The sequence below is a fragment of the Thalassophryne amazonica genome, chromosome 17, assembly GCF_902500255.1.
Source record: "Thalassophryne amazonica chromosome 17, fThaAma1.1, whole genome shotgun sequence".
NCBI classification, from domain to species: domain Eukaryota; kingdom Metazoa; phylum Chordata; class Actinopteri; order Batrachoidiformes; family Batrachoididae; genus Thalassophryne; species Thalassophryne amazonica.
In genome coordinates, this window is record NC_047119.1 from 54,904,086 (window position 1) to 54,929,524 (window position 25,439).

General features: G+C 40.9%; 1 protein-coding gene across 1 annotated transcript in view; it reads right to left on the minus strand.

Annotated features, from left to right (window-relative positions):
* The window catches only part of LOC117529108 (A-kinase anchor protein 2), a 187,401-nt gene that overhangs the window by 85,069 nt on the left and 76,893 nt on the right, over positions 1 to 25,439 (minus strand). Inside the window, 12 exon segments of the mRNA XM_034191808.1 lie at positions 5,657 to 5,711; positions 5,742 to 5,849; positions 5,851 to 5,913; positions 5,915 to 6,220; positions 6,263 to 6,319; positions 6,322 to 6,365; positions 6,368 to 6,425; positions 6,427 to 6,489; positions 6,492 to 6,497; positions 9,801 to 9,928; positions 10,765 to 10,786; positions 14,949 to 15,093. Of these exon segments, the coding sequence (XP_034047699.1) occupies positions 5,657 to 5,711; positions 5,742 to 5,849; positions 5,851 to 5,913; positions 5,915 to 6,220; positions 6,263 to 6,319; positions 6,322 to 6,365; positions 6,368 to 6,425; positions 6,427 to 6,489; positions 6,492 to 6,497; positions 9,801 to 9,928; positions 10,765 to 10,786; positions 14,949 to 15,093 (1,055 nt within the window).

The window sequence follows — 25,439 nt, forward strand, 5'->3', positions numbered from 1 at the left end:
GTGGTTGCCAGAAACAATTCTGAAAAACAAAAAAACAAAAAACAAACAAAAAAAAAACAATGAAAAATGTGGCTTTACAGAGAATATTATAAATTATATAGTATACAAGGGATGTAATTTGTAAATAAATAAATAAAATGAAAATAAAGGGAGAATGGGGTAAAGACATCCATGAACTAGGCATATTCTCTTTGGGAAGAAAGAACACTAACACCATCATTCTATCACATGGTGTTAATCTGAAACTGTAAAGTACTGCAGAATCTGTTTGCATATAACCTACTTATTTCTAAACCAAGATTTTTCACAGTTCCTCATATAAACGTACTTACTACAAATGAACAACTTTAGCATAATTTTAATATAGCAACATGATACACAATTAATTATATTTTCAGAGTAGTTGCTATTGTGCACCAGCACGGTGGTGTGCAAACAGTAAACATGCTTGCCTCCAAAACAAAATACCCCACGTTCAAGGCTGCTTGAGTCTCATTCTCCTTATCCAACTGGAACTGTGTTAGAAAACCCGGTCCACCTGTGGATCCTGTGCCAAATGTCCTGTGGTGGACCTGACCAAAATGGGAGCAGGGCAACAAAGTCTCATTGAATGGGAAATAATGAGTTGAAAATCAGCAAGGGGAGATGTATTAATTTTAAAATGTAATTTTTCAAAAAGTTTATTTATTTATTTTTTTGTTTTGTTGTAAATTACAACGGCTTTATGCCATAACATTACAGGTTGTTCTGTAAGGTATTTCTGTATTTTTACTGTATTTTTAAAAATAGAATATTCTGGTAACCACAGCCACCAGTTGTTATACCTCAGACATTTTCTTTTGTTTTTAACAGTGTAGAGCCAAGTCTGAATGTGGCCATTCACAAAACTAGCTGGGCTAACAGACACACTCAAAAATGGCTGTTTGGATGAACTCAGTTTCAATTATGTGGAGGATTTTCATCTAATAAATGTATGTAGCCCAAACTCAAACAGAAACAAATCCATGGAAGAAAATTTAGTTGGGACTACATATATTTATTAGATGAAATCCAATCCAATTAGTCTGTTTCTATGGGTTGCATCACACAAACAAATGACTCATTGGATGAACTCAATTCAATTATGGGTAGGATTTCCATCTAATAATACATGTAGTCCCAACTAAATTAAATGAAATGATCTTGCATGGATGCGCTTTATTTCAGTTGGGGCTACATATATTTATCAGAATAAAATCCTGCTCATAATTGAATTGAGTTCATCCAATGCATCAGTTTTTGAGTGCAGCAGTATTGTCCAGTCATATTAAAGATGGTACACCTTAAAAAACTGATGCACTGATGAACTCAATTACAAATTATGAGCAGGATTTCTATCTAATAATATATGTTAGTCCCAACTCCAATTAAATTACATTATCTTTGCATGGATGTGCTTTATTAGAGTTGGGGCTACATATTTTATTAGATGTAAATCCTGCACTAATTGAATTGAGTTCATCCAAAGAAGCCATTTTTTTGAGTGTACATTTGAAGTTGGACCAACAATTAAGTATCTGTAGAGGATGAAGACAGTTTGCAGAAGCTCAAAGTGTCAGTGTTAATGTTAGACTGGATCAAAATGTTCACTCTGGCACTCTTTAATTACAGTTTTATCTATTTTTTTTTTCAGAGGACTTCAAATTTATGATCTCAAAATAAAAGTTGATGGCAGAAAAACAATATCTCAGCAGTAATGCTCTGAAGTAACACTCCCTGTCAGCATCACTCGAGCTGGCTGATTTGATTTTATTTGTTGGGGGGAAAAAATAGAACATACGAGCAAATTTCATCACTAACTCTCCAACAGACAGTCTGCAGACCAGAAGACTGATACTGAATATCTGAGAAGAAGCAAAACCTTCCCGTAACAGCATGAGGATTATCACTGCAAAGAGCTTGGAAAGAAATCCAGCCAGGTGAACTTTATATTATTATATTATATTATTGTATAATTCAGTCAGCACACCTTTGGGAGCCACCTGTAAACAAGGACTTGATTGGTGATGATCGTAAGAGCTGGCAGGTGTCTTCAGACTTTCTGTAAAGATTCAAATAAACCTCTGATGACCTCTGCAGTGAGGAGGCCATTTCAGAGCTGAAATACATGATCTATATTTTTGTTCCTGGCATCTAGTGGTGTTCTTTTCTGTGCTCACAGAAGGAACCCACATTTCCAGGCTGGACAAATAAGTCAATAAAGCTGCCGTTATAGCTCTGTGTTCTGCGGCCTTTGGGACAACGCTGGAAAAGTCGGCTGAATAGACCCTAAAGTCTGTCATGTATTCCACAGTTTCTTACTGGCTGCAGAGTTAGGAAGTCGCATAATAGGAGGAAATTACCTCAGCAGTAGAACAGTTGGAATTAATGCTAAAAAAAAAAACACCAGAGGAGTGAAGGACCGTGAATGAGGGCCAGGAGCTTCAGTCCTGGTAGTGATAACTACAGTGTCAGAATTTCAGTTTTCCACTGAAACGGGCATCCCAGTTTATTCATAAAAGAAAGATGTTACAACAGAAACTGAAATAAGAGTCTGATAGAAAGTTAGAATATCTCATGCATTGTGATAACAATCAGTGTGAAGAATGAAGAGGCACATAAAGAAACCAAGGCAACAAGTACCCTCCTCTCTGCCCACGTAAAGTGTCTGTAAAAGGGATTTGTTCAGGTTATTAGAGATCAGATACTGCCTTGGTGCTTTGAGTTAAACGAAGAGGATATATTCAATAACGTTCTGGTCTTCATGGTTCCAGAATTGACCTGAAACAGGACCCTACTGGAAAGTCATCTCGCACTGAGTGAATGCGACGTATCGTCTGTCTTAAATGGAACAGCGTTGTATAAATACGCATATTTACCATTTACCTGACTTGAAGCAAACCTTGGAAAGTTGGAAAGTCTATCCACACCTGAAAACTATGCTGAACCAATGACCTGTAGATATAATTTTTGTCTGACCTATAGTAGACAAAAAAAAAAAAAAAGCCCAACACAAAACAGATCTGTGCATTACTGTATTTTACAGACTATTTATTTTTTCCTTGTTTGTTTGGTCCTGCAACTTATATTTCATAGTGATATACATGAAAAAACACTGCATTAGCATCTATGGCCAGAGGATGGCACCATCTACACCCGTGACAAGCTGCTCCTGCATACTGATCTAAACAGGGTACTGTCTGATTAACATTCCAGAGCAGAAGGTGGCAATAATGCACCATTAAGTTGGACGTCAACTAACCATAAAACCAGGAGAAGAAGAAGATCTGAATGAGACGGACACGCCAAGTAATAAAGAATGAGTGAAAATAATTAAAAATGCTCTCAAACTGAAAGACCACACTCTTGAATAAAGAGAGGGGAATGTAACCCTTTATAATACTCAGCACTCCACTTGTTTTGTTTTGGGAACAGCAAGGAAGTGGATGGGTTAGGCTAAGGGTAAGGCTAAATGCTAATATGCTAGTTGTTTAATTGGTGCAGTATGCTTATAAATGAATATTATGCCAATTAATTAATTTCCTTCTGCATGAAGCAGTTAGCACCAGGTTTCAAAATAAATATTATTTACGTACAGACCGGTGCAGCTTATATATGCTTTTCCTCTTCGGGATGCAATTTTGGACAGATGGTGAGGAATACTCTGAAGTGACATATTGTCTAGAAAATGTGGTATTAGAGCTACTTTTTATTAAAATAAGTAATAAAGAATAAAGAGAAAAGAAAAGATAATCAGACCTTAATCCAAAATTTGGTCTGTCCTGATTTTGGAAAAATTCCGACTCATACAATGTGTATCCATCTTTTTTTCTTTCGTTAAGAGACAATCCAAAGAACCACAATATCCTTATATTGATCCAAACTTGGCCTTAACAGATATTGTAGAGCTGCAGTGAGAACCAGAGCAAAAATTTACAAAGTCAATTTTTCCCTACATGCACTTTACACTTTACCCTCCTTTATGACGGTGTTTTAGGGCAACATTGAGTTTTTTTTTGACTTTGAGAATAAAGTCATAATATTATGAGAATAAAGGCATCATATGATGAGAATAAAGTTATAATTTTATGAGAAAGAAACTGGCAATATTATGAGAATAAAGTCATAATATGACAAAAATAAACCTGTAATATTCTGAGAATAAACTTGTAATTTTACGAGAATAAAGACAGTAATTTTATGAGAGAAAAACTCTGTAGCTCAAAATGGATCTGTGGAGTGCTTGTTAAGTTGTACTTCAGTATAGGTTTAGAAATAGGAAATAATTTGTTGGCCCATCTACACCACATTATCATTAGTATCAGAACTTTGAAAAGAATATGCAAGAAAGACTTCGACTGTACTAGTTAGGCAATTAGTAGCTCCCGAAATCACCTTTATCGTAGAGGAGGAGATGGCTGGAACGCTGGAATGGCAGTGCTGGCTATCACTTCTCGTATAAATATAAATTATTCTCGTAATATTATGTCATTATTCCTCCGTAATATTACAAGTTTTTTCTCATAAAATTCTGACTTTATTCTCATAATATTGCAAGTTTTTTCTCATAAAAATTATGACTTTATCTCGTAATATTGCGACTTTCTTCTTCTCAGAAAATTACGACGTTATTCTCGTAATATTACGAGTTTTTTTCTCATAAAATTATACTTTATTCTCGTAATACTGCGACTTCTTCTTCCTAGAAAATTACGACTTTATTCTCGTAATATTAAGAGTTTTTTCTCATAAAATTATGACTTTATTCTCGTAATATTGTGAGTTCTTCCTCAGATAATTACGACTTTATTCTCGTATAGTATCGAAGTCTAAGAAAAAACCTCAATGTGGCCTTAAAACGCTCTTGTACTCCCTGGTTTGTCACAGGAAAACTATTTTTTTTCTCTTGTGACGATGACGATGACAAGAATGAGGACTACATAATCAGAGCTGATAGTAAGTTTCTCTGAATCATGGCTCAGTAATAGACATTTGGACAGACAGACCTGAGACTTGAGACAACAGGACCTGATTATACTTAATGAGATTTGGTTCCTAAGAACCCAGTGGACCCATGAAGACCTCTGCAGCAGAGCTGGGAGAACAATAAGCATAGAGGAAAGATGTAGAAGACGACAACGCCGTCTTTTTGCTTGTTTTAAAAACTAGCTTATTAAAGAGGTGCTTTGGCCGATCGTATGGCAATGTGACTGATTGTCCATAAGTCTCATCGAGCACTGAGTAGAGTGTTTAACCTGTTCACGTGTTTGGCTGCGATTACGGTAGCGTGACACTTTGCACCTGTCAAATTAAACTCACTTTGAATTTGTGAAATGTTGTGTGCTTTCTGAGACCGGAGGCAGAAAGGCAGCGTCTCGTCTCAGAGGACAAAGAAAGCGCAAAGACAGCGTGACCGTAAAAGTCAAACATCAGCTATGTGTGAATAGTCGTGGTGCGTGCCAGGCGATCACAAGTCCAGAGGCGGCGGAGGAGGAAGGCGGGGCTTCTGCTTAGTAACCAGCCAGCGAGAGAGGAGGAGAGAAGGGTGTGGTGGGTGATAATCAAAAAGGTGGAAGGGGGGAAAAGTCAGTCATACTGAGGATGCAGCACTGGCAGACTGTTTCCCTCTTGTCTGTACCTGTGGCGGGGGGGGAGGCCTGGTGGCGGTATGCGAGTGTTGGCATCAGGATTCGCATGTGGGCGAGCAGGTGCTGTCAGTTCACGGCCATCAGACGAGAATTCTGTGCCTGCGGCCTCAGATGTGGCCGGGATCCGTCACAGACACGAGGTCTGGCTGCCGTGCCGTCAAGGATGGAACGTCCAGTCACGGTACTTCTCTCTCAGCGTTTTCTCATCGTCTTCATCATTCGAGAACACCTCCGCCTTCACGGCAAACGTCGAATCCCAGCAGGTGCCTGTTCTCGCTGTGGTTCCTCAACCTCCTGGTAGCCCAGGACACCATGGTGACTGGGTGATCGGCGCTGGCTTGCGGCTGAGTGGTAATCTCGGGTTCCGAATGGGAAAAGGAGCCGGGCTGGACCGCGATGGGAGCAGAGGAGGGGGGCATCATGGCCAGCTGGGTCTCCTTCTGAAGGATCACTTCAGCAGGGGGGCTGAGCGGGATGGATGGCGGCGCGCAGGAGGGCGGAGAGACAATCATCAACATCTGCTGGGGAAATATGCAGCTGTGGTACAGCTGGGTTCACCGTCACCTGATCCCTCTCACCATCGCCTCTTCTACGACAGGTTTAGCCGCTCGCTGGATCAGCTGGTCAACTTGTGCCGAGCTCCAGCCGTTCTCCTGAGGGTGGTGGACACGCCCCCTGAAGAAGTCACCTCATAGACCCCTTCCTGCCATCATCATAGACTTTGACACCGCGCGAAGCCAGGTCAAACGGGCTCACAACGGCTGGCCGAGAGTACGCGCTGCTCTCCGGTCTGAGGGTTGCGCTGCACGTTGATCTCCATGGCAAACATCGCTGTTAAGGCAGAGGAGGGAGGGAGTGGACAGGAGGAGAGACAGAGAAGATGGGTTGATGGATATGGGAGCACGGGGTGAAGGAGGGGAGTGACACGAGGAGGAGTGAGGGAGTGTTGGGAGGAAAAGGTGGAGGAAGTGACGCGTGAGTACAGGGACACAAAAGTTATCTGCATTCTGAAGTTCTCGTCTGAAATCATCCAAACTTTCCCTCACTTTTAAACTGTGTCTCACAGAGCAGATGGAGCTTTCAGTTACAGGGAAGGAATTTAAATGGGTTTAAAAAGCAAATACCAGCAGAAATCACTGATATGTAAAACCAGTTTAATCATATTTTATGTTTCATCTCAACTTTTTTCCTACATATCATTAATGATCCTTCTGTGACCCAGAAAAGTAGTTTTGACAGTTGGCAGCACTTCCTCCGCCTACGTCCCAGCTAAACCATAAATGGTCAAGAGGTGGCGCATGAGTGAGACCCTGTATGACCTGGACAGGATGAATAAATCCTGACCACGCCCCTATCCCAGCGTGACCAAACTAACACCTAACAGGTTGATGTTGGTTCAAGTGTTTATTAAAATCATATTCTGGGACTGAACAGTGGTTTTCATATCAGGTTGCTTAGGTGTGGTTATTAAAAATTATTACAGGGTTATTTCTTCAGTGAATTAACTGAACTAACGTTATTAAGATACTGAATAGCCGTTAAAAGTGCTAACGCCAATAATATGCAAAATTAATACAAAAATTTCATTTGACGGAAATACTGGAGCACTTAGCAACAGTGAGCAGGGTTCAGAGTCTACACATTTTATTTGCACATTTTTACTGTGAGTTGTTTTTGTGTATATTTATACATACTCGTACAGAAACCGGAGTCAAATTCATTATATTCTTGTAGATACTTGGCGAAGTAAAGGCTATTCTGATTCTGATGCAGGAGAAAGTAGATACAGAGACCAAAATTTTCTTTTTCTTCCAGGCGGTAAACATGTTTTTTTTCCCTCTAAAGTTGGACATTTTAACATGGGCTTCTATGATAATCTGTTCACATTTTGGACGCCATCCTCAAGTGGCTATTCAAGGAAGTGCAACTTTTTTGCTTTTCCGAGTTGTTACATTTTTTGACAGTGGGGTGTTGGGGCGGGTCAGTCATACATGTGATGTGGCAAAAACAAACATCTTTACGGCCATAGTCGCACGCCTCGAGTGAACCAAAGCAGCCTGACAAGGACCTCTTTGAATAAACCAAAGAAGTCAACGCGGGCTAAGGCCCAAATCCAAAGATGAGCCCAGGAGGATTCACAGATGTTGGATTTGCCATGAAGTCAGAAAATCATGCACTGTATCACCTGTATGAAAGACCCTCCTAACTTCTGGCTGTAAATTTGAAACAACACAGCAGATGCAGTCATTGAGCATAATGCACCAACTTGGATAATGAAGACAAGCCAAAGCAATGTTTCAGCAGACCCTCACAGATGTAAGAAAAGGGGAAAAAACTAATACGGCTTGGGACATTAATGGTACTACTGGACACCAACCATCATGGAAATCAGAAAACATGGATTTGGAAATATCAGTGCTCAAGGGTTAATGGTCCTTAACATGTGTTCAGTGAAAACAACATGGCAACCTCCATGTTTGAAGCACTGGCATCCACCAACGTTGCCTGAAGAGTATCCTCCACATCAGGTGGGAAGCCTACTGTACCACTATCAGCATCCTGGATGAAACCAAGCTCCCGAGCATCGAGTGTGTCATCATCAAGATCCAGCTTCAGTCTGTGGGTCACGTTGTGAGGATGGGTAACGGCCGACTTCCCAAACAGATCTTCTACTCCCAGCTGACCAAAGAAAAATGGTCCAGAGAGAAGGGCAGAAGAAACACTACAAGGACCTCCTGAAGCACAACCTCAAGAGCTGCTCCACTGACTGGAAAATCTAGTAAGACAATCGAGGAACCAAGCCAGCTGCCAAGCAATGGGAGACTTTCACATGGGAGTGGAAAAAAAAATATAGACTAACAACTCAGCAGAGAAGAGAGGAAAAGAGAACCACATACAACATCTGTCAGAAGCACTCAAGACTGGGACTGTTCAGTCATCTCTGTGTCCACCATCCCCTCCAGGAACTGACCAAGAGAAAGTCCATCAATTAGAGCTTTCCAAACAGCTAATCAAAATGACCTAAATTACCACCTTGAGGAAGCTAACAAGCGAGAAGACTTTCATTCTACGTACATCAACTTCACTTCTCACACTGTCTTTTGGAAAATTTACACCACTCCTGGGACAGTAGTAAGGATTCCATCACTCAAGCAGTATCACCAGCCATCAGCTGTACCTCCAGAAGAAGTTCTGTGTAGGCCCTGAGGCCCCTTCATGTTATTGCCTAACTCTGTATGGGTGGGTTAGGACCTAAACAAGGGGAGCACTTTAAAGTAGCAAATCACCACCTATTTAATTGTCCATGTGTCTTGAAAACTCACTGGCATCACATAAGCAATTCTAATAGGATAAAGCTAGCACGAACTAAGTAGCTTTATTGTGAGCAAAGGGATTTCTAATGTCCTTTAAGCAAAAACAGTTACAATTTTGCTTCAAGAAATTTTGCTTCAAATAACTTTACATGTTGCTTAAAAAAAGACTGTGTGGTTTTTTTTAAAGTTTTTTTGTGCAAACACGCTAACTGAAGAACTAACATATAAGAGGAGCACAGATTTGGGCCTTAGAGAATCATGGCATAGATAGCTTTTTTTTAAATTCTAAAATTAAAGAAGCTCCTTATCCATAGTCCATTTGCCAGTTTCGTAACAAAAATCAATTTGCTGCTATGAATCTGCCCTCGTGGTGTCATGCTGCATTACAGAGAAAACATCTTAATAATATTAAAATCTTTATTAGCTTTAATCACAGCCGTATGACTGACACACAGCAGCAGCAGCACGTACCTTTGATTTTATGAACATAAACCTGACCTGTACTTTGTATATTATGGGCTTGTGTGAGTTAATAAGTGACGTGAGCGCGGAAATAATATTAATCAATGACAACAATAAATGTATTGATTCAGTCAATAGCATGCTTTGAGTTTCTGGTTAATGATTAAGGGTATGGCATTTTGAGTTATGCTAATGTATTTAGACAATGCGATTTTATTGAATGTGTGCATATGTGCACGATGCTCTACGTGCACAAGTCTATCGTGTTATAATCCGACTTGGCTGCAGCCCAAAACCTTTTTTTTCCCTCCTCCTTCCTCTCTCACCTCCTAACCCTCCTCTCCTCCTGCTGTCTTACCAGGTCTTGATGTGGATTGCTGTCCAGAGGCGGGCAGGACAGTCCAGGGCTGCGTGGCCAGGATGAGGTGGTTGGGGTCGGTATCGGTGCCCGTCTGAGAGGAGGGGCGGACATACAGCTGGTCGCATCTGGTGAGCAAGAGCCCCAGAGGAGAAATGACACAGTCAGCGTGGATGATGGAGGCCGAGCGGGAGAGGCACGGCCATCCATACACGCAATCCAACAGCCACACGTGCACATCGTTTAATTCAGGCACACACACACAGTGTTAACCACACCCTGACACAGTGACGGCAGGAACAAAACATCAGGGGATTACAGGGATAGGTGGTGAATAGGATGGATAAAGGCAGCGACGGCAGGCTGCAGAGTCATGGCCTTACATGCGGGGGCTTCAATAGTCTCGCTGAGCACGGTTCTGTGTGTGCATGTGTCTGTTTGTGTGTTTGTGGGTCCAAGGGCACACTGGCCTTCATCTCTCCTGCCTCAGCGAGACTATTATCCACACCCGCAAACAGTATTCATCTATACTTGTGGGGACCCTCACTGACATCATTCTTTCACCATAACCTTCATCTTCAGATTCTGACAACTGCAGACGGAGATGTAACCCTCGGAATGCAGTACACATTAAATCACCAGTGTAAAACTAACACTGCCAGTGTACATATGGTCCTACTCTAGTCAGAGTGGGACCATATGTTCACTGTCGGTGTTAATTTAACACTGGTGATTTTACTGCGTACAAAGGCTGTGATAAAAGCGAGGACTGGTCACTTTGCAAATGTCCTCACAAGAAAGGGCGTGAACCTCAAAGTGGTCCTCACAAATATAGATATGCAAAAACACACACACATGCACACGCACGCATGCACACACACACACACCCCGCTGCTGGGAAAACAGCACGTCCACACAGCTCAGAGAGGGAGCATCATCCCACTGTGTGTGTTTATGATCATACCTCCATCCTGGGTTATCAAACTCTGAAACAGAGAGAAAAGACAAAACCTCTAAGACAAAACCCACATGACGTGATCTGTTGGACCGAAATGCATCTGCATATCTCTTATCTACGCGAGATGCTTCACACACGTCACACGAGGCAAACAGCTGCACATCCTGTTTACTCCTCAGGGCGAGAAACGTTCACTGTCCACATGAGCCCATCTACTCAGGGAATCAAACCAATGAACATCTTGTTACAAGGCAGCTTCTCTAAACTTTAGGCCATCACTTCATCTGCAGTTTTCTAATGAAATTAGAATAACCATTAAAAAGAGGCAAAATTTGCTCATTTTACAACATACTGTAAATAAATAATAAATAATAATAATAGACATTTTCAAACATTGTGGGCCCACCCCCTTTTTTCAGCATTTTTCTGAATCATGGTGGTAACTTGTTAATTAAAGTGTAGGTGACATGATATGTAATTTTTTTTTTTTTTGGTATTTAAGACTAAAATTAAACAACAGTTTGAAATGTATCCTTTCCTGGTCCGCAGTTACTGAAGAGATACATATTCGGATTTTAAACAGCACGCCACTAAAAAACCAGGAACTTCCGGCCAAGTCCCGACATTGGAGAAGAAGGACAAAGTGATATCAGCACCGGATCCATTATCGTGATAGTCCCATTAATTTATGGATTTCTACAGGCGACTGACAGCCCCATTTCCACCGAGTGGTTCGGGTCAGTGATGCACGTTTTTATACGTGTCAGAAAGGTTAATTCTTGCCGGCAGAATCCTTTTGATTGGCAGGTGGAACACTTATATGTCACTTATATATAACACTTTCTGTCTGCATCTTCTCCACTCGACACGGAGGCAAAACTGAGTATTTACACATTATTTTATTTTATTTTATTGTTTTTTGGATCATGGGATAATTCTGTTGCGTCCAGACTAAGACATTATGAGCAGATGAGGGACTGTGAGTCTTTTAACTTTCAGCGCAAAGCAGCCCGCTGTGGAACAAGAGGATCCATTCACAGCAGAGGCTCGATCCATCAGCCGCAGACGCAATTAATGGATTACACCTGTAGCTGACATACCACTGCCGGATTGGTACAGCAGAAACTCGACCTATAATGGACTTTTCTTCAGCCAGGACAACAAATGAAATTATTTTCAGACATTTTCATCAGACTGAAATGGACAAGTAAGACTATATTATTTACTCCTTGTGTGAATGGGTTTTAATATTTAATAATAACGTGTTGCGCAAATATCAATCAATCAATTTTTTTATATAGCGCCAAATCACAACAAACAGTTGCCCCAAGGCGCTTTATATTGTAAGGCAAGGCCATACAATAATTATGTAAAACCCCAACGGTCAAAACGACCCCCTGTGAGCAGCACTTGGCTACAGTGGGAAGGAAAACTCCCTTTTAACAGGAAGAAACCTCCAGCAGAACCAGGCTCAGGGAGGGGCAGTCTTCTGCTGGGACTGGTTGGGGCTGAGGGAGAGAACCGGAAAAAGACATGCTGTGGAGGGGAGCAGAGATCGATCACTAATGATTAATGCAGAGTGGTGCATACAGAGCAAAAAGAGAAGAAACAGTGCATCATGGGAACCCCCCAGCAGTCTACGTCTATAGCAGCATAACTAAGGGATGGTCAGGGTCACCTGATCCAGCCGTAACTATAAGCTTTAGCAAAAAGGAAAGTTTTAAGCCTAATCTTAAAAGTAGAGAGGGTGTCTGTCTCCCTGATCTGAATTGGGAGGTGGTTCCACAGAGAGGAGCCTGAAAGCTGAAGGCTCTGCCTCCCATTCTACTCTTACAAACCCTAGGAACTACAAGTAGCCTGCAGTCTGAGAGCGAAGCGCTCTATTGGGGTGATATGGTACTACGAGGTCCCTAAGATAAGATGGGACCTGATTATTCAAAACCTTATAAGTAAGAAGAAGAATTTTAAATTCTATTCTAGAATTAACAGGAAGCCAATGAAGAGAGGCCAATATGGGTGAGATATGCTCTCTCCTTCTAGTCCCCCGTCAGTACTCTAGCTGCAGCATTTTGAATTAACTGAAGGCTTTTAGGGAACTTTTAGGACAACCTGATAATATGAATTACAATAGTCCAGCCTAGAGGAAATAAATGCATGAATTACTTTTCAGCATCACTCTGAGACAAGACCTTTCTGATTTTAGAGATATTGCGTAAATGCAAAAAAGCAGTCCTACATATTTGTTTAATATGCGCTTTGAATGACATATCCTGATCAAAAATGACTCCAAGATTTCTCACAGTATTACTAGAGGTCAGGGTAATGCCATCCAGAGTAAGGATCTGGTTAGACACCATGTTTCTAAGATTTGTGGGGCCAAGTACAATAACTTCAGTTTTATCTGAGTTAAAAGCAGGAAATTAGAGGTCATCCATGTCTTTATGTCTGTAGACAATCCTGCAGTTTAGCTAATTGGTGTGTGTCCTCTGGCTTCATGGATAGATAAAGCTGGGTATCATCTGCGTAAACATGAAAATTTAAGGCAATACCGTCTAATAATACTGCCTAAGGGAAGCATGTATAAAGTGAATAAATTGGTCCTAGCACAGAACCTTGTGGAACTCCATAATTAACTTTAGTCTGTGAAGAAGATTCCCCATTTACATGAACAAATTGTATCTATTAGACAAATATGATTCAAACCACCGCAGCGCAGTGCCTTTAATACCTATGGCATGCTCTAATCTCTGTAATAAAATTTTATGGTCAACAGTATCAAAGCAGCACTGAGGTCTAACAGAAGAAGCACAGAGATGAGTCCACTGTCTGAGGCCATAAGAAGATCATTTGTAACCTTCACTAATGCTGTTTCTGTACTATGATGAATTCTAAAACCTGACTGAAACTCTTCAAATAGACCATTCCTCTGCAGATGATCAGTTAGCTGTTTTACAACATTAACAGTACATTAACTATATTCAAGAAGGAAACAATGTTTATTTAAAAAGCTAATATTTCCAGTCCCTCGTGACATTTTTTAGATTTAAAATGTATGTACCTGTTTCTCAGAAAAAACTAATTAAAAATCCATCCAAATCCACACTTCCTCATCACTTTTTTTTATGTCACATATAGTAAAACTAATTTTTTTGTTTTTTATCAGTTGATTACAACCAAAGAGCTGGCAAAAAAAAGAAAAATAAGTTTATTCTCTCCACCTGCATTATTTATCATTATTATTATTATTTTTTATAATCACCATTCTGTGTTCTGAACTCTGCCAATATCAGCACTGTTGTCAGACTGAAGGTCTTAATCCAAGGTTTTTTCTCCCTCATTATGGTCTAAATAAAGCTCAAAACCACAAGGCTGTGTCCTCACAGCTTCTTCAAAAACACATTCAGACTGGACTTAATAAAAAGCTCCACACTAGAAAAAAAATCATCCATAAACAGCTCGACCTCCACTGTGTTTATAATTGACTTGGGCTTGAATCAGCAGGTGCCGTTCTTGTGATGATGTAGCAACAATTTGGCTGCGCCTGAGGGCTGAAATAAAGTGCAGGCTTCAGACAGCTGTTTATCCTTCACCTGCACACTTATCAACTTTTATTGTTCAAGATTTTTTTTAAATATCAACATTTCATGATTTTTAGTGATTATTTGTGCACATTTTTTGGTGTCACCTACACTTTAAGGTACCTCAGGTGTCCCTCTTCTCTGCCACATTCTTCAGCTCCTCCTGGCAGTCCCAAGGTGCTCTCCAGCCAGATGGAATATAAAGTACCTCCAGCACATTTTGGGTCAACCCCGGGGTCTCCTCCCATTTGGACGTGCTGGGAAACCATCCAAAGGGAAGTGTCCTAATCAGATACCGGATCCACCTCAACTGAGATGTTTTTCACAATGGAGCTCCTGAGGTGGGAACTTCTCACCCAGTTGCAAAGGAAAGTCATCTCGCCTGGTTGTATCCAAATCAGCCATGTCAGTGAACATTAATCCAAGTGAAAGTTGTTTTATTAAGCAAGAATTCAAACTGGAATTTCTGTTATCGCATATAAAGTTTAAACCAGTGGTGGTAGTTGGCACTGTCACGTCCTGACTGCGTCTCCATGGTTGTAGCAGACCCTTAAACCCACTGCTGCTTTTACGCCCTCTTTAACGAATCGGCTGTGAGTCGTGTTGTTGTACCTTCTGCAGATCTTCTATCGACCGTTCGGTCTCTTTCAAACGTTCCCGTAGAACCTGTTCTTTGGCTGAGATCTGAGACTCTTCACTTTCTAGGGATCCAATCTCAGACTCCAACCTGCCAACAGAAAACAAAGTATGATGTCTTCTTGCGGTTCAAGAAAAAGGGTTTTCCTTTGTGACACTTGGACATCTGTCTCTTCTTCTTTCGATTGTCCTATCCAACAAAGGTAAAAATTCAACTCACTACCCTTCAAGGTGGAACAATCAGACAGCACTGATGTCAGTAACAGTAAGTATTGACTCCTGTTCAACATTTACTGAAGCATCTTTTATTTATGAGCTTGTTAGGCTGGAGGACATTTGTGATTCTGCAGTACAGTGACACAATGAACTGTTTTATCTGGACATGATCAGTTGCCTCTGAGAGTGAAGTTAAAGCCTAAAGACCAGTTTTCATTTTCACTGATGTACCTTCGGACAGGTAAACAGGTCAGACATGCATCATGTGACCTGTATACAAATAACGACAGCATGTCTGTGGTATAAATTTAACACAACATTGGCGCTTCTCGAAAACCACAATCACAGCATGGCCGACAACGCTACCAGATACACGGAAATACAGGGATAACCTGAAGTACGTCAAAGTTCACGACTGAAAAATGAAGTTTTTCCACTTACTCACTCATTTTCAACCACTTATCCAAGATCAGGTCCCGGGGAGCTGGAGCCTATCCCAGCAGTCATAGGGTGTGAGGCGGGGTTCACCCTGTTTGCAAGGCCACATATAGACAAACAAACACATTCACACCAACAGGCAATTTAAAGTTTCCAATCCAGTTTACTGCATGTCTTTGGATGTGGAAGGAAGCCGGCGCACCCGGAGGGAACCCACGCAAACACGGGGAGAACATGTAAACTCCACACAGAGAGGCCACAGATGAGAATCAATCCCATGACCTTCTCACTGTGAGTCAACAGTGCTAACCACTAAGCCACCATGCTGCCCGAAGTTTTTCCAATATTTTGAAAATACCTAATCTTAGTCCTCATGACCGCATGGTGCTTTTTTTTTTCTGAGTGCCAGCATCTTTATTTCAGTTGCTCCAAATCAGAACAGTGCATATGCATGCAGCCTTCTCCAGAAAAAGCACAGCACCCAGCAATTATTTTTCAAACTACTCTGCTTTTTTTTTTTTTTTTTGTGAGATCAGCCAGAACAAAGCTTTTGTGTTCTGTGTCAACAGACTGATGTATCACACAAAATCTATCACAATAGTGAAAAAAAAAAAAAAAAAAATCATCTGTGAAAATTGACTATTCCTGCTGAGGGTGAGTACTTTTATTGCTGTACAATAATAATGTAGTCGCTAGCTGTTTATTGTTTCATAGAGGCACATTTTTTTCCCTTGTAAGAGAGCAGCCCAGCCAAGGACAGTACCCTATTTACAGCTGGGCAGACTTGGACAATGCAGATAAAGTGTTTTGTCCCAGGAAGCAGACAGAAAGCTTGACTTGAGAATCGAACCCAGGTTTACATATTGGTAGCTCTGTTCTTTAACCTACTGAGCTCCATCATGAAAATACCACCATGTTTAAAAGAAAACCATGGCACTACGACTGAATGTCCACCCTCTCAGTCCAAGGTATGGATGTCTGTGAAACTAAGAATAGGGGTTAAATCCTGATCTGTGTTGACTGCTGTGTGGTTTGAAGTTGTTGGTCATTTTTGCACAACTGTGAGACATGCAAAGAAATTACACTTACACTTGTACTGTTGATTAGGATGCCACTCAAAAATAAAGTTTCTATTTTTTATTGTGGATATATTACAATAATATTTACTGGTAGCTCAAAAGCATAAAAGTTTGTAATTTTGGAAAAATGTGGATATGATAAATAACAGCTGTTTTAACACAAATGTAAGAATATTGTAGATGTACTTAAAATGAAGACTAGCAGCTCCTAGCAGGTACTTCAGAACTTAATAAGTGCTTTTTGAACAAAAACAGATTAGCAGATTTAAGGGAGGTGATGGTCTAGTGGTGAAGGCGTTGGGGTTGAGATCAGATGATCCTCGGTTCAAATCCCAGCCTGACTGGAAAATCACTAAGGGCCCTTGGACAAGGTCCTTAATGCCCTAGTTGTTCCCAGTGTGTAGGGAGTACCTTGTAAGGCATCTCCCTCATCCTCAGAGACCCTAATTATATCAACAGTAGGGTGCCACTCAATATTATGGCCAAAAATAATTTCCAGGTCCCACCCCCTAATTTTTTCCTTTTATGAAGCATATTAAGCGCTACAAGTTTCAGATATATGGATATTTACTGGTAACTCAATGAACTGAAGTATTTCCTATATCATGTAATATAATTTGGGCTCAACTGACCAGTGTGGCTATGAAAGTGGACTAGATGTAGGGTTCATAATGTCAGCTGTCAATTCGCTTCATTCAGCAACAGCTAACAGAGTTTCATCCCAGAGATGATGACCATGAGCTCCTGCACTTGTCATTGCTGTTTCTGGGATCTGACTGCAATAGTGATGTACACATTCAGGCTCCTGGGGCATTCCATCAAGCTAGATGATGGCAAAGCTCTTATGCAGTCCGAAGATTTACATCTTTCATTCCCAGTTCTGACTGACTGCATGTGAACTCTCCTCTCTTGGCCATTTCAACATATTTGTGATAAAGTTCTATCTCAAGGCTTAGTTCACATGCATATGTGCATCATCTGCGCAACAAAATGATCTGCAGCTGCTGTGTGAGCTGGACAGCGACACAAGGATAAATGAAGCTATTGCTAAAGCTGAATGTGAGGCATTATCGTAAAGCACTTTGAGCATCTGATGCAGATGGAAAAGCACTATATACGAGGTCTGTTAGAAAAGTATCCGACCTTATTATTTTTTTTAAAAAACCATATGGATTTGAATCACGTGTGATTGCGTCAGACAAACTTGAACCCTCGTGCGCATGTGTGAGTTTTTTCATGCCTGTTGGTTGCATCATTCGCCTGTGAGCAGGCTTTGAGTGAGGTGTGGTCCACCCCTCTCGGCGGATTTTTATTGCGAATAAATGTCTGAACGATTTGGATCTTTGCTGCATCAATTTTTTTCCAGAAACTGTGAGAGACCTCCAGGTGGACACCGTTCGAAAAATTAATATGGCTTTCAGGGACGATTTTATGGGGATTAAACAGATTAAGGAGTGTTACTGCCGCTTTAAGGACGGCCCACAACTGCTGAGAGCGAGGCACGCTCCCAGCCCCCATCGACAGGCTCACACCCCGCTGAAACAACCAGATCATTTCCAACGTGAAGGCTTTGTTCATCCGAGACCTCGTCTGACTTTCACAAAAAGGCAGACGATGTGGACATCAGCACTTTTTCCGGCACATTCCATCATTACAGGAGTTTTTTTTCAAGGAAAGAAAAGTGGAGGGACGCGCCACGGATCCGTTCATTACGCGGGACAAAACCACCTTGGTGTTGGTCTCACAGGATGGCTTTCAGGTGGATTTCAGACGGATTCTGGTTGCTTTCCAGTCGTGTGAATATCCGATTGTGATTGTGTATGAGCTGGACATGCCAGAACATGTCCCGTGAGGCTTCATCACGGTGTTTCTTTGCGCCATGCAGCTCCGCCGCGACGCGCGGTGGAGCCGCTTCTCTTTCCATGACAAAAACTCCTGTAACAGTGAAATGTGCCGTTCATTTTTAAACTGGACGTTGTCTTGATGCGGTATGTCATCTGACTAGCACAGGAATTGTGAAAAGACGTGGACATCAGCACTTTTTCGGCACATTAAGACAGACGTGCGGAGGAGTTCCGCGAATTGCGGTGCAGCCGCTCGGCGCAAAGAAACGCCGTGATGAAGCCTCACAGGACATGTTCTGGCATGTCCAGCTCATGTACAATCACAATCGGATATTCACATGACTGGAAAGCAACCGGAATCCGTCTGAAATCCACCTGAAAGCCGTCCTGAGAGACCAACACCGAGGTGGATTTGTCCCGCATAATGAACGGCTCCGTGGTGCATCCCTCTGCTTTTCTTTCCATGAAAAAAACTCCTGTAACGGTGGAATGTGCCGGAAAAAGTGCTGATGTCCACATCTTCTGCCTTTTTGTGAAAGTCAGACGAGGTCCCGGATCAACAAAGCCTTCACGTTGGAAATGATCTGGTTGTTTCAGCGGGGTGTGAGCCTGTCGATGGGTGCTGGGAGTGTGCCGCGCTCTCTTAAAGCGGCAGTAACACTCCTTAATCTGTTTAATCCCCATAAAATCGTCCCTGAAAGCCATATTAATTTTTCGAACGGTGGCCACCTGGAGTTCTCTCACAGTTTCTGGAAAAAAATTGATGCAGCAAAGCTCCAAATCATTCAGACATTTATTCGCAATAAAAATCCGCCGAGAGGGTGGACCACACCTCACTCAAAGCCTGCTCACAGGCGAATGACGCAACCGACAGGCATGAAAAAACTCACGCATGCCCACGAGGGTTCAAGCTTGTCTGACGCAATCACACGTGATTCAAATCCATATGGCTTTTTAAAAAAAATAATAAGGTCGGATACTTTTTTAATAGACCTCGTAAATGCAGTCCATTTTCCATTTAGCACAAAAAAATACCACAATGCACTGTTCAGAGAATGACTTGACTGCATATTATGTGATATAGGAAACACTTCAGTTCATGGAGCTACCAGTAAATATCCATATATGTGAAACTTGTAGCAGTTATTATGCTTTATAAAAGGAAAAAAATTAGGGGGTGGGACCTGGAAAAAGTAAAAAAAATATTGAGTGGCACCCTACTGTTGATAGAATCAGGGTCTCTGGGGATGATGTCACGCACTTGACCGTTGACATGACTTCCTCCCTCAGAGGTCATGTGGGTCTACTGAGACAGGATAGTCATTATTCCAGGGACTCAGTCCCAGAAACATGGACGTGATTTGAACTTTTGGTAAAATCAGTTTTGTGATGAGGACAGTCAAGAGAAATCCAGCTACACATGCACATGCACAGGGTCTCACAGGGACATTTCGGAGATGGAGGTAACAACAATAGTAGGAAGCAGTCAGGGAGGAGGACCAGAGTTCTTTCCTCTCGGACTGCCAATACTCACAACACTTCAGAACACAATCCACTCAGGCTTTAAGGAATTTATGCGTCAGTGTGTGTTTGTGTGTCAAAGAGATATTACAGTTCAAAACAATGCCATTAAGAGTCTTCCCACCGCGTTCCTCGCTCGTCATATCAGTGACCATGAACAGCTGCAAACATACAGTCCTGAACGTTATATTTAGGAAACAGTTTTACAGCCCACATGCTCTGGATCCATTTATTGTTGAATAAGGATAAATAAGATTACTGATAATAATAATAAAATAAAAAGATTACCACAACGCTTGGTAAGAATGGTGGAATTATTTATGGATTTATTTATTTTTTGCTTTTTGCTTGAGGTTACTGGTATAGATCTATGTTGATATTTGGCACAACTTTTACACGGGATGCCCTTCCTGACATGACTGCGGTGTTCCAGCCAAGTATCATTTTGTGGACTATATGGTGTGTGTTTTTTGCTAGTCAGGGAGGGCCTGTGAATTATACTTTGGTGTGATTATACTTCAGGAAATACGTACTAATCAGGACCTACGCTGTGTTTATGGCATGTCAACAAGTGGGAAATTATAAGATCAGACTCAGACATAATTATTTGAAAGCACGGTCGGTCATGTTCAATTTTTTGGCCCAAAACTTGTGTTGATAAATTCAGAGCTCTGATTTGTCCGATTTGACATCATAACAACAATATTCTTGGCGTCTTCTGTCATTACTGCTAAGACAGTAATGGGGCTTTCAAGAAATCATTTACTTTTTATGTGACATGTTTTCATTCTACTGCTGGCATGGGTTCCACCCCGTGACCCTTGATTGAGCGGGTATAGAAGTATAGAAAATGGATGGATGGATGAATGAAGTTGCCAGCATTAATTTTTAAAAACATCTGCAATAACTGATATTATCAACGAGTTGGGAATATAGATAGAAACACTCTGAAACCGTTTAACAAGGGATTACACACTTTTCAGAACTCATGAGTTCCCAATGATGGTTTTCCAAATTCACCACTGTCATGACTGCAACATTTCGCATATTTCACATTTCACATCCAAGATCTGGTGGGATCAGTCAGGGAACATAAAGAAACCAGTCAAGGAATTGACCAACTATGCGACCTTCATGCTCACCTGACAGAAAAGTAAAAATAAACGTATGTAATTCAATATATTATTGCTTGTCCTTCCATCTGTATGTGCCTGTGTGGATGTTATATCTCAGGAATCGCTGGCTTGTCCGACTTTAATTCTGGTGTCAAATTATTTGCAAGACACAAGTTTCTAAATCAGCATGAATGAAACACTGAAGCAAATCATCCATGAGCCAGATCTCATTAATACTGAGGGTGGACCGGAGATTTTGGTCTCAAATTACTCCTAGCCCCAAGATTCTGTTTTTACAAATCTAACATTTATTTTATGTTTGTTAAGACTGCAGGAGTTGACATGGTGAATGAAGAATCAAAGTGTCTGGATTTGTGATTGCTCCGGGTCAAGACTTGATCCCAGCTTTCAGTGGCTCTGATGGACTCGTCCATCATATTACTTTGTCACTGTATACAGGTCCCCAGGGCCCGGGCCCATACTCTGAATTCTTAAATGAATTTGGTGAGTTTATCTCTAACTTGTCAACTAGTGCAGACAACATTCTGATTGTTGATAATTTCAAAATTCATATAAATAAGCCTTCTGACCCCCTCTGCAAATCATTTATGGAAAATACAGATGTATTAGGATTCCAGCAAGGCATTCAGGGTTCGACACACATTACTGGAAATACTCTGGATTTGGTTCTTGCACATGGTATTTATTCTCAATATAACCAGATTTTAATATTTGGAGGTTTGATGGAGATATCATGAAATTTCAATGAGAGCTGAGAAGAAAACCCTCAATTTAAGAGATGAAGTTAATGAAGATTATTCAGCCAATCCAAACATCTGCTTCAGAGGCGGATTGTAACAAGCAAGCCTTATAAGAAACTAAGCAAAATAATAATAATAATAATAATAATAATGGCCAGCTGCCATCTGAGATGAAATTTAAATTTAAATTGCTTTGCGCTTGGAGCTAAGCAAGAAACACACCGATGAAAGCAGCTGAGGTTTCTGAGGTCGACGGCGGAAGATTCCCTGCATCTCATTTCACCTTCACCTCTGACCTTTTCCTCTCTGCAGCAGATATCTCATTTCCTTTGTTGCTTTTTTTCGTGGGAAAAAGGGTTTTACTTTTGCTTCCTGACAGTTATTCCCAGAAAAAAGGCAAAGAACTAGAAATGTGTGAAGCAGGAAGTAAAGAACCAACGGCCTTCAATTTTTATTCTTACAATAGAGTGATGGATTAATCCAGAAATAAGCTTCAATCCAGTAATTATTTCTGTTTTTAATAATAATAATAATAATAATAATATTGATAATAATAATAATACCATTATTATTATTAATAATAATAAAACCCCTAAAAGTTCTGTAACACTCGTTTAGAAAAACATATTGTGTCTGTTTAACTTCATGACTTTTCAGTAGCATCATATACAAATACTAAAACAACTATGAGCAAAAATAGTGCCTATTTTTAAGACATTAACTCAAAATGTGTTGTTGTCTCCAACATGACCGTAAGTAACAGATTAAAATGACTGCAGTCTCCTAAATTTATTTTGATCATTTAACTAAAGGATATTTAATAATGTTATATTTCATTGTGTAATTATCTAGTCCATTAGTTTGAGTTTCATAGTATTGTTTAATTTAGATTATGTTGTAGAAAAGATGCAAGATCAAAATGATTAACTTATTGAGTGAAGAATTTTTTAAATTACTATCACGACAGAAAGACACTTCCTTGAAACACAGAGTGCATAAAAATATGAAGTAATAAGTCCGTTAAAACATCATGACTAAATACAACCTCACAAATAATCACACATTATTATCATACATCATGTGCTTTAACTCTCTGATTGGTGTGAGTGTGATAAAAGGCAGTATTTTTAAAGGATTAAAGCGTTTGAACTGGATAAGTCTGTGACTGTGGTCTTGCGTCGCCATGGAGATAAACACTCTTCATGTTTGTGCCTGGCGCCCCCTAGTGATCAAATGACAAACATGAGCAAAGTTTTGAGAGCAGAATCAGCATGTTCATTTCAAACTGAAGATCAGATTCAGCACTAAACAGTTTTCAAATAAAAACAGGGGGTACTGCTATTTACAAATGGAAATATTATTATGATTATGATGATGATTATTATTAATATGCTTATGTTGCCGACATGAATGAGTGAAGTTCTTCACCATCTCACCATATCATTTAGGTCCTTCAGACTTTTTTCCAGTAAAAATAGTTCTGGGGAGCATTAGCATGGCTAAAAAAAAAACAGAACACCCCCCAATACAGCCCTCTTAACCGCCCTCCAATTTAGATATTTTTCGTTATTTGCCTGTCACTTGCCTGGAAAGTCCTCAACATCTGTTAACCCCCAAAATGTGAATCAGCTGCAAAACGTTAATTGCAAAACGTGAATACTGAAAAAATTTCTCCCTGAACTTGAATGCAGGTGTCACAAAACATGAATATCATTCATAATATATATTTTTTCAGTTTAAGTAGTGTATGGATTTCAGTTTATGGATCAATTACTCCAGTAAATGTTGGTTGCAAACCCGGGGGGGGGTGCGCACTACAGCTGTTGAGGCGGGAGTTGAGCCCAGGGCGGACCGCTTCTGGTGTCAGCGGCAGGTGGGGAGTTTGACTGGGATGGTCAAACTGTAACGTAAGTGTCAAACTCAGGATGGACAGAAACCTCCCTTGGAGTGATGGGCGGACCAATTTTTAGGAGGGGAGACCATTCGGTCAGCGACACTGGACGTGTGACGTGAACGTATGGGGTAATGTTTTTACAATACAACCGTAACTGGAATTGCCCAGTAAGGTCAAATTTACCAAAGGTCAATCACTGGGGTCAAAGGCCATGTCTGCCTGCCTGTTTGTTGTGCAACTCGATTTTTACTGAACTTGATATAAAGTGTGATCCTGAAATTGCTGTTGAAAAAAAAAAAAACTCATTTTGCCATGGGGTTATGGTCAAGGAATTTGATGTTCAACCCAGTTTGGACTGAATATAACACACACTTAAGTGGATTCCAGAAGTGCCCTGGTGAGGTCAGCCAGAGGTCGAGAGATTGCCACAGCCCTTACTGCACTCTTACCACAGCTACTATTACCCAGCAGTTACAAAAATACTACGGTGATCACATGACGGTGTTGCTAATAAAGTTGCTCCACAGATTGCCAGCCACATTGCCAATATGAACAGCTTTGAAGTGACAGAAAAAATGCATACTGAAGTTTTTACTAAGTTTTATAAGGTTCATATAATTTTAAATACCTGCCTGTGACTGGACACCTGCATGAACTTCTCATCGAATTCATCTTTTGTTGTTATGTTCTGTTTTGTAAAGCACGACATAACATAAAAAACTTGTAACTGTTAGAGTGGGTCACCCCTCTGAGTCTGGTCTGCTTGAGGTTTCTTCCTCATTATCATCAGAGGGAGTTTTTTTCCTGTGTGCTTACTCTAGGGGTTGGTAAGGTTAGACCTTACTTGTGCAAAGCACCTTGAGGCAGCTTTGTTGTGATTTGGCGCTATTTAAATTAAATAAAGATCACAAACATCACAGATAAAATGTGGGACAAAGAAGCTCTTGTTTTGGTGTCAGAGACCAGCGGCTCATGTGTTTGTGTCAGACTGATGTCAGGAGCCTCGAGTTCTTCCTGCACTTAGTTATGAGGGCTGAGTTATGATCTGGCTGTTCCCAGAAGCAGACAGCTGCTGTTTTCTCTTCTCACTTTTGTCACGAGAGATGAATCGTCCTGAGTTAAATTACAAGCTGAAAACCACAGGTGTAATTTATACATGTTGGGCTAATGCTGCGCTGCTTTTTATATCTGTCCAGACTGATCGGTGCCATTGTGAGCAGAAGAAGAGTCAGACAAAAGGCAAATTACAGGCTCCACTGTGGGTCCCACATTCAACAACACACTCAAAAGTACAGCAGACAAATTTCAAACAAATGTGATAAAAAAAAAAGATTCTTTTTTTGTTCCCACAAATACAACGCAATGACAATGACAACGGTAATTAATGCCAGGACTGAAAATACAACACTGCTAGAGAGAAAGAGAGGGGGGGGGGGGGGGCAAGAGAGGGGGGGGGGGGAGAGAGAGGCAAGAGAGGGGGGGAGAGAGAGAGAGGAGGGCAAGAGAGGGAGAGAGAGGGGCAAGAGAGGGGAGAGAGAGAGAGAGAGAGAGAGAGAGGCAGAGAGGGAGAGAGAGATAGATAGAGGGCTAGAGGAGGAG